General features: G+C 40.6%; 1 protein-coding gene across 1 annotated transcript; it reads right to left on the bottom strand.

Moving 5' to 3' along the window:
- Positions 1 to 275: 275 nt before the first annotated feature.
- On the bottom strand, positions 276 to 13901 carry APOBEC1 (apolipoprotein B mRNA editing enzyme catalytic subunit 1). Its single transcript, XM_004455274.3, has 6 exons — positions 13824 to 13901; positions 13390 to 13565; positions 5022 to 5049; positions 2481 to 2878; positions 1994 to 2112; positions 276 to 1541 (listed from the first exon to the last, which is right to left on the bottom strand). Exons 2-6 carry the CDS (start codon positions 13403 to 13405, stop codon positions 1392 to 1394), a joined length of 711 nt encoding a protein of 236 aa, XP_004455331.1. The 5' UTR covers positions 13406 to 13565; positions 13824 to 13901; the 3' UTR covers positions 276 to 1391.
- Positions 13902 to 14594: the final 693 nt, after the last annotated feature.

Genomic DNA, 14594 nt, shown 5'->3' with positions numbered 1-14594 from the left:
ACATTAGCCATTAAGCTAGGCACTGGGAATACAAATAAGAATAAGGCAAATCTAGGGGATTTAATATAAAATGGCACTCTGAGATGATGGGATACTGAAAGGATCAGTTTGGTAGGAAAGGATGTAAGAAGGTTCACATACAAAACTACAGGAAGTGAAGTTATCAGAATGGATATATTTTGGCCAGAGGGAAGTTGAAAAGGTTGAGAAAAAATTTTTTTTTCATTTTAAAAAATTTTATTTGCTTATGTGATTCATACATGAACATACATAAATAATAAATATATAAAAATTGTGAACTTAAAAAACAAACATGCAAGGGGAAAATTTTATCTACCTTAGAATTTAGTCAAGTTAACACAGATTTATCCTTCTTATAAAAGTATGATTATCGCAGGCATATAATTATGTAATTTATTTTTTATTTCCATTTTAGGTCCTTCCTATATTGTGTTATAATCTTATTTCTCACATTGTTCTCATATTACTTATCATTCACATATTTATAACTTACCCATACTAATTTACTAGGTCACAAATTTATTCACTCAGATTAGCAAAATCTTTTAAAACAAGAGTAAAATGACAGCAAATAAGTAACAGGAATATGGAGTATATATGAAAAAGCTACAGGATTACATGATACAGAAACAAATAATAATAGATGCTGCTATGCCCTTATTCCATTTTAGCTGTTTCTTAGAAACTGGCTCCATGTAATTCCTTGAGATGGAAACAAAACCAGAGTCCCTACAAGGAAAACCCAAGGTCGTCCCCAATGATTCTCACCTCCTGGGATTTAACCCCTTGTGCAATTCCTTCCCCACACTAAATCATGACTGGTGTGTGTGACCAATAAAATATTGTGGGGAGATAGTGTATAATTCCAGGGCCAGGTCAGAAGGGCCATTGTAATTTCCACCTTGGTCCTCATTCTATAGGAAGCCAGCTGCCACATCAGAAGGACATATGTGCAGACCCACGGAGAAGACTTTGTGGCAAGAAACTGAGCTCTCCCACCAACCACGAGCCCTGACCTGGCAGCCTGGTAAGCAAGCCACCTGGACGGCACATCCTTCAGTCTCAGTCAAACCTTCAGATGATGGGAGTCCTAGCAGACATCTTGACTGCCATCTCCTGGACGCCCTGAGCCAGGAACACATAGGCAATTTGCTCCTGAAATCCTGACCCATAGAAACTCTGAGAGATAATAAATATTTATTTTTGTCCAAGCCACAAGGTTTTTGGGCAATTTATTCTATGGCAATAGATAACTATTACAATTCATTATACCGTAGTTTTTGAACATTTCCAAACTCTTAATGTTGCTCCCTCTTTTAGTGGGCCGCCATTGCCTGTTCTTGAAACAGTGCATACAAGAAATCCTTCATTCATCTCCAAGTCATGGAAGGTTGTATTATCCCTGCAGCGTAAAGGGTTTGGGGTGGAATCATTTGGTAATGGCAATTTTGAAAATTAAGACTGAAAAATGTATGCTGATGCTGGCATCTTCTTGTAATCTTTAAACAGGGTGGAAGACTCTAGAATAGAAAAGAAGTTATGATCATATTTTGATTAATACTATTATTACCACAACTACTTTAAAAGATCAAGTGGAGAACCAGTCAACTACGTTCAAGGGAATCCAAATGGGACAGCTGCATTTCTTAAATTAAGTGATACACATCAGTATGGAAAAGGAGGATATCTGAAATACTTTAGAGCCAGTATATGATGTAATAATAACAATAAAATGGAGTTTTATTATTTATCCATGTATATCTTAGACTAGCTATCCATTCCCTTCTGCTTATTTTCTACAAAAGACTTCTTCTCACGTTTCTTTAAGATGGATCCACTAGTTTAGTAAGTAAACCTCAATATAAATTGCAAAGAGATGGTAGGGAGAGTATGTATCAAAGTTCTCAGGAATTAAATATGAAGAAGCACCCTTCTTTTTGCATCAGGATCTTTGACATTGAAAGTCACTCACTAGGATTATGCAGTGGAGTTCCAGTGCATACATCGTCATCCACAGGGGCGGGTATCTTGGCCAGTGAGCTTCTTCCCCAGGTGAGTAGTTGACAAAATTCCTCCAGCAATGATCATACTCTAAAAAACACACAGATCTTGGTTCCTTAAACAAGTACAACAATGTTACTTAAAAAAGAGAGCTGCAATGTAAAATATATCATGTATACAAACTTTTCGACTCATTCGCTGTCAGAGATGAGCTAGAGTTCCCCAGAATCTCTATAAAGAAAAAAGCAGATCATTTGAAAATGGCCAAGAAGCCACAGTGGCAAGAGTGGCCAAAGGAGTCATATTTTTGTTACTTTCCTTGCCCTAATTTCAGACCTGGTCCTTTCTGACATTATTTGGGACTTTTCACTTCTGAGATTCCAGTCTGGGAATCCTACTAGCAGAGAGTAGCAACAAAGCCTCTCGTAAACTTGAAATTCCTTGTTTGTGGTTTTTACCTTCGGCTCTCATGATCTGGATAGTCACACCACTGTTGATGAGGTCCCTAAGTCCTTGCCGGTTGTGCTGATCCATGTGGTGAAAAAGCCGTGCTACATAAATAACCAGTGTGATATTGGGGTGTTGACTCAAAAACTCTCGGATCGCCTTGGAGCATTCCCAACAGGGACTCCAGGACAAGAACCAGGTGATGGAGCAGCTGACAGATGGGCAAAAATGTCTTTCTGAAATTAATTTCTCTATAAAATTAACTTCAACATGTTTGGAGGTGTTTTGGCCTGAGTTTCGCCAGATCTTACGGCTCCTGCCCCACTTGATTTCGTAGAGCAGACAGGTCTCTTTACGGAGTTCTCTGGGGTCAAAGAAGACCTCAAATTCCCAGGGTTGGATTCTTCTCCTGAAATATAAAAAACACTCCTGTGTTGTCATGCAGTCTTTAGAGGGAACTTAGAAATCATTTCATGCTCTCCTCTTCTACCAGGAAGGCCTAAATCATGACATCTCAGGGAACATTTTTTCTATTCTATGTCTCAAAGTTATCTGGGGAGGTTCATTTGAGGGATCAGAGTTCCTCTCACAAACACAGTGAAGAGATTTACCCCCAACTGTGTTATCGGGTACCCTTCTCTAAATACCATTGTTTTTAGTCTTGAATTCCGGTATTAGTGTGTACTTGCTTTTCTCTCTTTTTTTTTATATTAAAATTAATAGATCATAAAGAACATTACATTAAAAAACATAAGAAGTTCCCATATAACCACTTCCCACCCCTCACCCCCATCAATTTTGCAAATTATATATTTTTGAAGATATATATATATCTCAAAAAATGTTACATTAAAAAACATAAGAGGTTCCCGTATACCCCCTACCCCCCCAGCCCACTCCTCCCACACCAACAACCTCCTCCATCATTGTGGCACACTCATCACACTCAGTGAACACTTAGAGCACTGCTGCACTACGTAGATAATAGTTTACCCTGTGCTGACACTCTCCCCCAGTACATTCAGTGAGTTATGGCAGGATATATAAAGTCCAGCATCTGACCTGCAATATCATTTAGGACAACTCCAAGCCCCCAAAATGCCCCCATATCACATCTCTTCTTCCCTCTCCCTGCCCTCAGCAACTACTGTGGCCACTTTCTTCACTTCAATGCTATAATTTCTTCTATTACTAGTCACAATATTTTTATAGTAGAATATCAGTAAGTCCACTCTATCCCATATATTATTCCTCCATTCTGTGGACCCTAGGATGATGATGTCTTCTTCACCTCTAGATCTAGAGGGGCCTTGCTTCACTTTTCTTTTTTTTTTTTTAAGATTTATTTATTTATTTATTCCCTCCCTTGCAGCTTGTTTTTTTTTTTTTTTTTTTTTTTTTGCTGTCTGTTCTATGTGTCCATTTGCTGCACGTTTTTTTCTGTGTCTGCTTGTCTCCCTTTGTTGCATCATCTTGCTGCATCAGTTCTCCGCGGCATCACAAGGAGGCCCTGGGATACATACACAGGGCCTCCCATATGATAGACAGGATCCCAACTGATTGAGCCACAGTTGCTTCCCACCTTGCTTCTCTTTTAAAGACTTCTTTCTAAATTCTAATCTTTTTCTCCTTCCACCCATCAGGAGATAATATATCCCTCAAAAGTGGTCACCCTGTTACAATGATATGTCAGGAAAATCACTCAAATAGGAAGATGAGATCAAAGTGACAAGTAAGTTCCCTAGACATTTCCTTAAAAGCTATAAAAACGTGTTTTAGGGAAACAGATGTGGCTAAACTAATTGAGCTCCTGTCTACCATATAGGAGGTCCAGGGTTCGATGCCCAGGGCCTCCTGATGAGGGCAAGCTGGCCCACACAGGAGTGTTGCCCTCAATGGGAATGCTGCCCCTCACGGGAAAGCCACCTCATGTAGGAGTGCCAGCCGACATGGAGAGCTGGCACACAGCAAGGTGGTGAAACAAGACACAGAGGAGAGAAAATAGGAACACATAGCAGAACAGGGAGTTGAGGTGGCTCAAGAGAGTAATTGCCTCTCTCCCACTCCAGAAGGTCCCAGGATCGGTTCCAGAGCTGCCTAATGAGAAGACAAACAGACACAGAAGAACACACAGCGAATGGACACAGAGAGCAGACAATGGGGGGAAATGGGGGAGGGTGGGAGAGAAATAAATTTTTTTAAAAATCTTTTCAAAAAACAAATATGTTTTAAAGAGAGAAGAACAGTAATAAGACAATGACATAGAGGCAGGATGGAAGATAATTTATTTAAACAGAAACCAAATGGCATAGGAGCAAAAATATAGGAAGTAATAATCAAACAGAGTGAAGTAGGAAAAGGTGAAAAGAAAGGAAGAAGAGCATGGCAAAAGAGGGGAGGGGGAACAATAAGGAAAGCTATAGTCCTGCAGCTCTTACGTACCATTTATTCTCTTTTTAATTTTTTTTTATTAGAACAGTTGTAGATTTACAAGCATATACCCATTTATTCTTGGCTGAGTTAAATGGACACTAGGATAGAATCATTCTTACCTCAAGGTGGCATCTCCAGTTGAAGGACCTGTTGACCAAGAGATGATTAGGTCAAATAATACCCAAATAAAATTGAGCTGTTGAGAAAAAGTGCTTTTTTTCTTCCAAATTTATATCTGAAAATGGAGTTAGAAGACTCTCTCCTGGATTAATTGGATTGTACCAATTCATTGCATCTGAGAAAAGCAGGATTTTAAAGGGCTCTGTGCCAATCTATTTGCTCAGGTACCTGATCACAAGCCAGAGAAACCTCCAACAAGAATGATTAAGTGCAATGGGAAAGTCAATTCTCAGAGACTCCCCACTTTCTCTGTGCTCCCATAGCCCTTCGTTATAGTCATCATGTCATTTTATGATTGGAATAACACTGGATTATAAATTATGTGGCATGGGGTTATATATATCTTATTCCAGACCCTCTAGTACTATCTGAAATATGTTAGTTGATACAGTGGTTTGAATAGTGTCCCTCCAAGATTCATGTCTACCTGAACCTCACAATGCGACCTTATTTGAAAATAGGATCTTTGCAGATGTAATTAGTTAAAATGAGGTTATACTGGACTAGGGTGGGCCCTAAATCCAGTATGCCTGGTGTCCTTATAAGAAAAGGGGAGGACACACGGAAGGAATAAGACCACGTGGAGATGCAGACAGAGATGGAAGTTATGCTGCCATAAGTCAAGGAAAGCCAGGAGCCACCAGAAGCTGTCAGATGCCAGGAAGATTCTCCCCGAGTGCCTTCTGAGGGGAACAGGGTCCTGTGTACACGTTGGTTTTGAACTTCTGAACTTCATATCTGTGAGAGGTGAAAGGGATAATCCTGTGCCTCCCTAAAATAGCCAAGAGCATTGGTTGGCCCCTGTGCCCACCAATCTACTATCAGCACAGGGACATAACTCCAAAACAGCCACGAAGAGCCGCCTGCGCCCGGCAAATAAGTCACCCCTGGAACTTGGCAAACCACAATCTGTATTAGGGTGGTGGAGGTGAGGACGTCATGTATTTATCCTTTCGACAAATGTTAACTGAGGGCCTACTAAGTGTTAGTGAGCTAAAGAAATGAAGCTTATATTCTAAAGAGGGAAGGAGACAATAAAAAACCAGGATGGATTGTGGGAAGACGGCATCAAACTGACAGGAAGAGCTCAATGGTCTCACAAAAACAATGGAGAAAGAGCCAAAAGCTGTCCAGACCAAAAGCAGACCAGGACAGTGCTACACAACTTCCAGAAGGGCGAAGGACAGAGAAACAAAGAAGCTGAAAGGACAAACATGTTTCCAAGCCCTGGCGGCAGCTGGTAAGGGCTCCCCTTCCCCACCCTAAAGCTATTAAGCTGGGGTAAAACCCAGGCTTACTGCGGTCAACTGGGAGGGGAACAGACATCTTCTGCCCTGTCAGCTATTTCAAGGGAAAAGGGAGGGGGAGCCGAGGTGCTTTTCTTAAGGGAATTTGGCCAGCAGAGCCCGCTTTGAATCTCTGATCAGGAGATTCAACACGGGAACACAGGAAAGCCCAGGCTGAAACACCTCTGGGGAAAGGTGTGCTGACAAGGGCCATCTGCTGGCCAGTCTGGAAATTGCGTGGACAGAAATTTCTCCATTCTCTTTGCATTACTACCCCTGGGAGAAAGTCTGAGGCCCACTAGTGAGTCCTGGTCCAATTATGATAACTTAAGCTGGGTGATTTTAAAGACCTAGAATAAGCTGAACCAAAATCAAAGCAGAGCTGTGGGGAAAAAAAATTAACAATAGGCAAGAGAAAGAGAAATTGGCCATCAAAGTAAATTCACCAACATATTCAGAAGTCTAGATACCAACAAAAAAATTAACAAGCCATACTAAGAAACAGGAAGAGCTGGCCCAGCCAAAAGAACTAACGAAGTATCCTGAAGAGATATGGGATTTAAAACAATTAATGTGATAATCACACAACTCTCCTAATTAGATCACTTCAAAGACTTTAACGAAAATATGACTAAAGAAATGAAGGATATTAAGAAGACACTGGGTGAGCAGAAGGAACAATTTGAAAGCCTACAAAGAAAAGTAACAGACCTTATGGGAATGAAACACATGATGGATGAGTTTAAAAATACGTTAGAGGGGGAAGCAGACTTGGCCCAGTGGATAGGGCGTCTGTCTACCACATGGGAGGTCCGCGGTTCAAACCCCGGGCCTACTTGACCCGTGTGGAGCTGGCCCATGCACAGTGCTGATGCGCGCAAGGAGTGCCCTGCCACACAGGGGCATCTCCGCGTAGGGGAGCCCCATGAGCAAGGAGTGCATGCAGCAAAGGGACACAGAGAGCAAACAACAGGGGGGTTGTGGGGGGGAAGGGGGAATAAATTTAAAAAAAAATACATTAGAGGCATATAAGAGCAGATTTTAATTGCTCCAAGACAAAATTCATGATTTTGAAGACAGAACATGTGAACTGGAAAAGACAGGAGTCAGAAAGAGAAGAGATTGGGAAAAATGGAACAGAGTCTCAGGAAACTGAAAGATAATGCGAAATGCACAAAAATTTGCATTATCAGTGTCCCAGAAGGAAAAGAGAATGGAAAAGGGGCAGAAAGAATATTTGAGGAGATAATGACCAAAAACTTCCCAACCCTTATGAAGGACATAAATATCAATATCCAAGAAGGACAACGCACCCCGAATACTCCGAGACACCTACTATTCAGAATGACAAATATCAGAGATAGAGAGGATTCTGAAAGCAGCAAGAGAAAAGCAAAGCATCACATACAAGGGAAACTCAATAAAGTTAAGTGCAGACCTCTCATCAGAAACCATGGAGGCAAGAAGAAAGTGGTATGATGTATTTAAGGTACTGAAAGAGAAAAACTGCCAGCCAAGAACTCTGTACCCAGCAAAACTGCCCTTCAATAATGAGGGTGAGCTCCAAGTCTTCAAAGACAAACAAAAACTGATAGAATATGTTACCAAAAGACAAGAATTACAAGAGATATATTAAAGGAATTGCTGCAGTCTGAAAGGAAAAAAAGAACACACCTATGTTTAAAGCACATCATGGTGTTTGTAACTAGCAGAGCTATTATTTGGGTATGACAGTGGTTGAAAGGGAAAGTCTAAGTTCATGTGTATTACTAGAAGGAAAGCTAAAAACTGTAACATGAGACAGTAGAAAACACTAAAACCTCATGTAAAACATGAATATGGGTAGTATTGCATATATAAGACTTTTTTTACAAAATATAAATACAAACATACTAGAGAGAAGAAAAAAGAATAGCAGTTATGTACGGAAGGTGAGGCATAGAGAGATTGAGAGGTGACGAGTTTTCCTTGTTAGTTTGGTTTTTGTTTATTATTATTGGAATAATAAAAGTGCTCTGGGAATAATTGATGTGATGAATGCACAAATACGTGTTTATTTTATACCATAGATTGCACTCTTTGGATGGATTTATACTGTATTAACATGTATCAATAAAATTGATTTCTTTTTAAAAATCACAGAACTGAAAGTGTTGGAGAGGATGTGGAAAGATAGGAACACTTATTCATTGCTGGTGGGAATGTGGAATCGTATAGCCACTGTGGAAGCCTATTTGGCAGTTCCTATGGAAGTGGAATATAGACTTGGCATGGGACCTGGCACACCACTGCTAGTTATATACTCAGAAGAACTGAGAGCAGTGATACGAACAGACACCTGCACACTGATGTTCATAGTGGCATTATTTGGTATTGCTAAAAGATGGAAACAATCCATGTGTTCATCAGTCAATGAATGGATAAACAAATTGTGTAGTATACACATGATGGAATATATGTTGCAATCAGAAGAAATAAAGTTGTGAAGGATAACATGGATGAACCTGGAGGACATTATGTTGAGTGAAGCAAGCCAGACACAAAAGGACAAATATTGTATGATTACGCTATTGTGAACTAAATATAATGAGCAAACTCATGAGTTAATAGCTAAAATATAAGTCACCAAAGAATAGAATATGGTTAGAGAATGGAAAGCTGAGGTTTAATCTGTGCAGAATTGGTAAAAAGTTGTTTGTGAATGTTTGGAAATGAAAAGAAATAAATGGTGAAAGCACTTTATAGGATTTGTAATTAGTTGCACTAACATACGGGTATGATGGTGGTTTGTTTTTTGCTGTGTTGCTTTTTTTTGGAGTAATGAAAATACTTTACTATTGATTGAAGTGATGAATGCGCAACTCTGTGATTAGACCAAATGCCATCAATTGTACATTTTAGAAAAACTGTATGGTTTATAAATAAAAAAATAATCGGTAGTTTGGGGGAAAGTACAGCAAATGTAAAATATGGACTATAGCTAGTAGCAATACTTTGAAGATGATCTTTCATCATTTGTTACAAATATTTCAGAACAAGCGAGGTCTTGGTGGTACTGAGGTATGGGAGCCCTGTATGATGTTATGCATGTATGTCTTATAAGTTCACAACTTCTACTACACACTTATTGTTTATGTATGTTCATGTATGAATGATATACTTTAATAAAATTTTAAATGGAAAAAAATATATAAAATATAAAGTCAGCAGCAACAAGTGTTCATAAAAATAAGGTATTGGGAGGGAATAAAAGGAGTGGAGAACTGTATTGGAGAGGGGTGTAGGGAAGGTCTCTTCAAAGAGGTATATTTAAAGACAGATCTGAATGTAAAGTGAGGGAGCAAGACATGTGGAGAGCAGGGAAAGAGTATTTCAAGCAGAGGGCACAGTAAGTTCAAAGATCCTGAGGTGCAAAGCTCTTTCAAGAAAGAGAAAGGAGGGTGCATGGCCAGGTCAGAATGATCAAAATATAGGAACCTCATATTTTTTTTAATGTAAATTTTAAAAGAAAATAAAGAAGAAAAAAATAATAAAAGCCTTAAAGGAGGCTTGTAGTATAATCTGGTGATGGTAAAACTGGGTCCTTCTTCAGAGATATATGGTCTGCTCTTCATTCAAGAGGTTCTGGACCTGTCAGCTGGGAGTAGGGTGGAAGCCATGGGCTCTAAGCTACTGGCTCAAGTAAGGTCTTTATAGGTATCACAGGAGTTGCTTTGTTTTTACAAAAGTTAATAAATTCAGACATTAGAAGACTGTCTAATGATTTTATTCTTGAGATAGCTAAATTAATTGACCATATCCAGGAATCTATGCATATTACACCATTCTGTGGAACCTGCTAACAACTTTAGTACTACAGCTTATTCTTATGCTCAACCCCACTTTGTTTCTGGTGATTAAATGCTGCTATCTGAGCTTGAAAAAAAAAAAAAAAAAGAATGATCAAAATATACAAAAGTAGGAGGTAAGCCATGGATTTTATTCTAAGTGTAATGGGAAGCCATTGGATAGTATGGGGATGATTCAAATAAAAGTACTGGATTTTAGAGACCCATAACTCTCAGGACTCAAAGCCTTGGGGTTGCCCCAACTATGAAAGAGGTCTGGGTTTAGAATATTCACAGAGCAGAATTCCAAAGCTTGGAGAGCAGAAATGCTACTCAGTGGTTTTATTTGGTGGAACATGGGCTTTTATTTTGGCAGCACGACTTATGTTAAGAATTTGGCCTTGGTTATTTGCAAGTTAAAGTTATTGTCTGGGCAGGGAGAAGAAAAGGCCCATAAATCAAGAGGCATAATCACCAGCACTGATACCTCTTTTTCAAAGAAGCAGAGATACATGAAGTTTGAGATGGAGAGCCTAAGCTTCCCCTCCAAGATATCCCTTCCCAGTTAATCAGAGAGAAATTCAATAGTTGCTGCACCCCTGAGGTTGAAGTGGCTGTAAGGAGATGCCACTTAGATACTGTTTTTTTGTTTTGTCTTGCTTATAAGACATTTGGTGAGCATTTTCTATGTGTCAGACATTGTCCTAACAATTTTACATGTACTATTTCCTTTTCTCTTTACAATAACCCTATGAAGTTGGTAATATTATCCTCATTTCACTAATGAGGAAACTAAGGCTCAGTGAGGATAAAACAAAAACAACTTGCCCAAGGTCGTTCAGCTCGTAAATGGTGAAATCAGGTTAAATGGTGATAATTATTAATATAATAAAAAATCTAATTCAATGTGGTAAATGCAATGATAGGAGAGTGATTATACTGCGGCGTTTACTGGCATTTCTAGAGCATAGAGTACCAAATGATTCTTGATGGTGATTATAAAAATACTAAAAGTATTTTAATTTTGAGTTAATGCGGGCTTTTTTTTTTTTTCTTCCAGGTCTCAAAACGTTTTCATAGGCTCTCGAAAGCCCTTAGGCTCTGGGCACTGTGACTTTAGCGTCTCAGGTACTGTTTTGGGACCAAGCAGTCACAAGTTCTGGAAGATACTGCCTCCTAAGCACGAGGTGCTTCACCCAACTCTCTGTGTGTGTATGAAGCCTATTTGTGATGGGAACTGCATGGTGGAGGAGTGACGGGGAAGGAGGCTGTGCCTGGCCTGTATCCTGCTCATGGAAAATGATTCTGGGGTGAGAAACTGAAAAAGAGAAATTAGCCAGGTATCTAGGAAAGAGGGCTGAGTAGAAAACCCTCTGCAAAGCATGACCTAAAGGAGAAATCTCTCACCCTTAAAAGAAGGCAAGGAAATGTGAGCCCTGAGATGGAGGAGGAAGGGATGGCCAACACCTTAGAATGGGCATATCTCAGATTTTAATCCAAACCGGGGCCCTTGAATCAGCTGAGTGGACATGGAGGCCATACCTGCAGGGAGGGTGATATGGATGATGGGGGAGACTCCTGTGATGGAAGTGAAGCAGCAGGGAGACTTCAGAAAAGAAGGGAGATACATGCTTACCATCTAACTGATTGCTACTGCTCCTGGAATGCAGGGCCATGGCACTAGCCTTGTGATTCAGGCTTGAGGGGTAAGAGAGACCACCTTGAGTGGGGGGCCCAGGGAAGCTGCAGCCCAGATACTTGAACTAAATAATGTGTTTGGCCTTTCCCATGCCCAAAATAATTTTAATAGGAAAAAAAAATACTGTTACTTAAGCCAAAAACTGGCACCTGCATTACCCCCTGTCATGATCACCCTACGGCAAAAGTTTTTAGTCTAAAACTCATTAAATGACAGGTAAATGTGTCTAAAGTATCATTTTAATCATATCTCTATGCTACTTCCAAGTTTTCCAATGTGAGAATTTAGGTATAATTTTTCAGATAAACCTCAATTTCCTTTGGCATTTAAGGTCTTCTAGAATATCACTTCATATTTGCTTTCTACTCTTATCGCAGACTATTTCCATAAGCTTTCTTCTCTAGCCTAAATGATTCACCTATTATATTCCAAACACAAATCTCTGTCAATTCTTTCAAATTTTTTGTCAAAATAGGATCAAATCAACCTAGAATCACTGACTCCTTTTTGCCAGTCCAAATCCTATCCTTCTTTTAGGATCTAGCTCAAGTCCCACCACATCTGAAAATCATTTCCTTCCTCAGTCTAAAGTGTTCTCATTCTCCCATGAATTTCTCTAACACTAAATAGCTAAATAAGTATGAAATTACTTTATCATTAAGCATGTCCATCTCCTATCACTTCTGTTGCTATCTTGAGCTATTATTTCAACAGTTGTATTTGTACTCAAATTTTTAAATCACAGTGAAACAAGCATTGATTTAATGTCATTGGCTCAAAATCATTTTGGGATGTGGAAGGATCATCGTCATAATAAATGTTGTTTAAGAAGAATATTCAGGGAAGTGGACTTGGCCCAGTGTTTAGAGCGTTCGTCTACCACATGGGAGGTCCACGGTTCAAACTCCGGGCCTCCTTGACCCGTGTGGAGCTGGTCCATGCGCAGTGCTGATGCGTGCAAGGAGTGCCCTGCCACGCAGGGGTGTCCCCTGTGTAGGGGAGCCCCACACGCAAGGAGTGTGCCCCGTAGGGAGAGCCGATCAGCGTGAAAGAAAGTGCAGCCTGCCCAGGAATGGTGCCGCACACATGGAGAGCTGACACAACAAGATGACACAACAAAAGAAACACAGATTTCCAGGCCGCTGACAACAACAGAAGCGGACAAAGAAGACGACGCAGCAAATAGACACAGAGAACAGACAACTGGGGGGGGGGGTGGATAAATAAATAAATAAATCTTTAAAAAAAGAAAAGAAGAACATTCATATGTGAATCAAAGTCAGGAAATCTGGAAAACACTCAAGGACAGCAGCACAAGCAAAGCACACACACCCCATTTTGTTTTTTATTAGAACAGTTGTAAGGTAACAGAAAAATCTTGCCTAAAATACAGAGTTCCCATTTACCACCCTATTATTAACATCTTGCTTTAGACACACATACAACCTTTGCATGTTCATGACTATAGAGCTTGCCAGGCCCCGCTCTGGTGTACCTGTCTCAGAAGTCATGGTGCTCAGCCTCCGTCAGCGTCCCCTGCAGCCAGGTGCTGTCCTGATTGCTCCCACTAGCAACACACCTGACCTTTGCTTCTTCAGCTGTGCCCACTGCCACCTGCTTGGGCAGTGGATGATTCATTCCTGAGTTTCTGAGAGTTACTGGGTATCTGGACTATACAAACAGGTAGCAGACAAGGAGGGTAATTAGCAGGGTGGAAATTCGCATTCTTTAGTTGATAAGAAAGTGTCCCACGCAAATAAAATGTAGTGTAGCTTTCTGGGGCTAACAATTCCAAAATTCTCTCATGAGTCAGAATTGAGTTTCCTTAAAATTGAATTTCCTTAAAATTAAGGTTAAGACAAGACTGACCCAACTTTCTTTATGGGAGAGAAGAATGGAAGTACAAAAGAGAGAGATTTAACCTTTTACCTGCAACCTGAAGACATACGTGGTGATTGGGCCTTGCCCTCCAGCTGTTACTCACTTTCCTCTCTTTTGCTCTTTGCCCCAAAACCCAGATAGGAAGGGGAGGGGCATTGTTAGACTCAAAGTCAGAAGCACTTTGGCCTCTGAGTCAGGTAATTAGCATACTTGTCTTTAATGCTGTCTCCTCCTTCCTGAAGTGAAGGTGAAGCACGTGGCCAAGTGCACTTCTGCTTTTTTTTTTTTTAAGGATTTATTTTCTTTATTTCTCTCCCTGCCCCCCCCCACCCCGCCGCATTGTCTGCTCCCTGTGTCCATTTGCTGTGTATTCTTCTGCATCCACTTGCATCATCAGGCAGTACTGGGAATCAGTGTCTCTTTTTTGTTGTGTCGTCTTGCTGCATCAGCTCTCCGTGTGTCAGCTCTCCGTGTGTGCGGTGCCACTCCTGGGCCGGCTGTGCTTGTTATATGCTGGGCGGCTCTCTTTGCGGGGCACACACCTTGCGCGTGGGGCTCCCCTACACAGGTGTGCCCCTGCATGGCAGGGCACTCCTTGTGCACATCAGCACTGTGCATGGGCTTACCACACAGGTCAGGAAGCCCTGGGGATCGAACACTGGACCCTCTGTATGGTAGACAGACACTCTGTCAGTTGAGCCACGTCTGCTTCCCCACTTCAGCTTTTTATCCCCCTTGAAAGACTGAATGTTGTGACACTTCACTATTGCCACTGCCTCTGTTTCCTGAACCCTGGGTCAGTCTGGAGCCACAGTTTCC

The sequence above is a fragment of the Dasypus novemcinctus genome, chromosome 20 (genome assembly GCF_030445035.2).
Source record: "Dasypus novemcinctus isolate mDasNov1 chromosome 20, mDasNov1.1.hap2, whole genome shotgun sequence".
NCBI classification, from domain to species: domain Eukaryota; kingdom Metazoa; phylum Chordata; class Mammalia; order Cingulata; family Dasypodidae; genus Dasypus; species Dasypus novemcinctus.
Note: the sequence above shows the minus strand (reverse complement) of the source record. Positions and strands in the feature narration are given on the sequence as shown.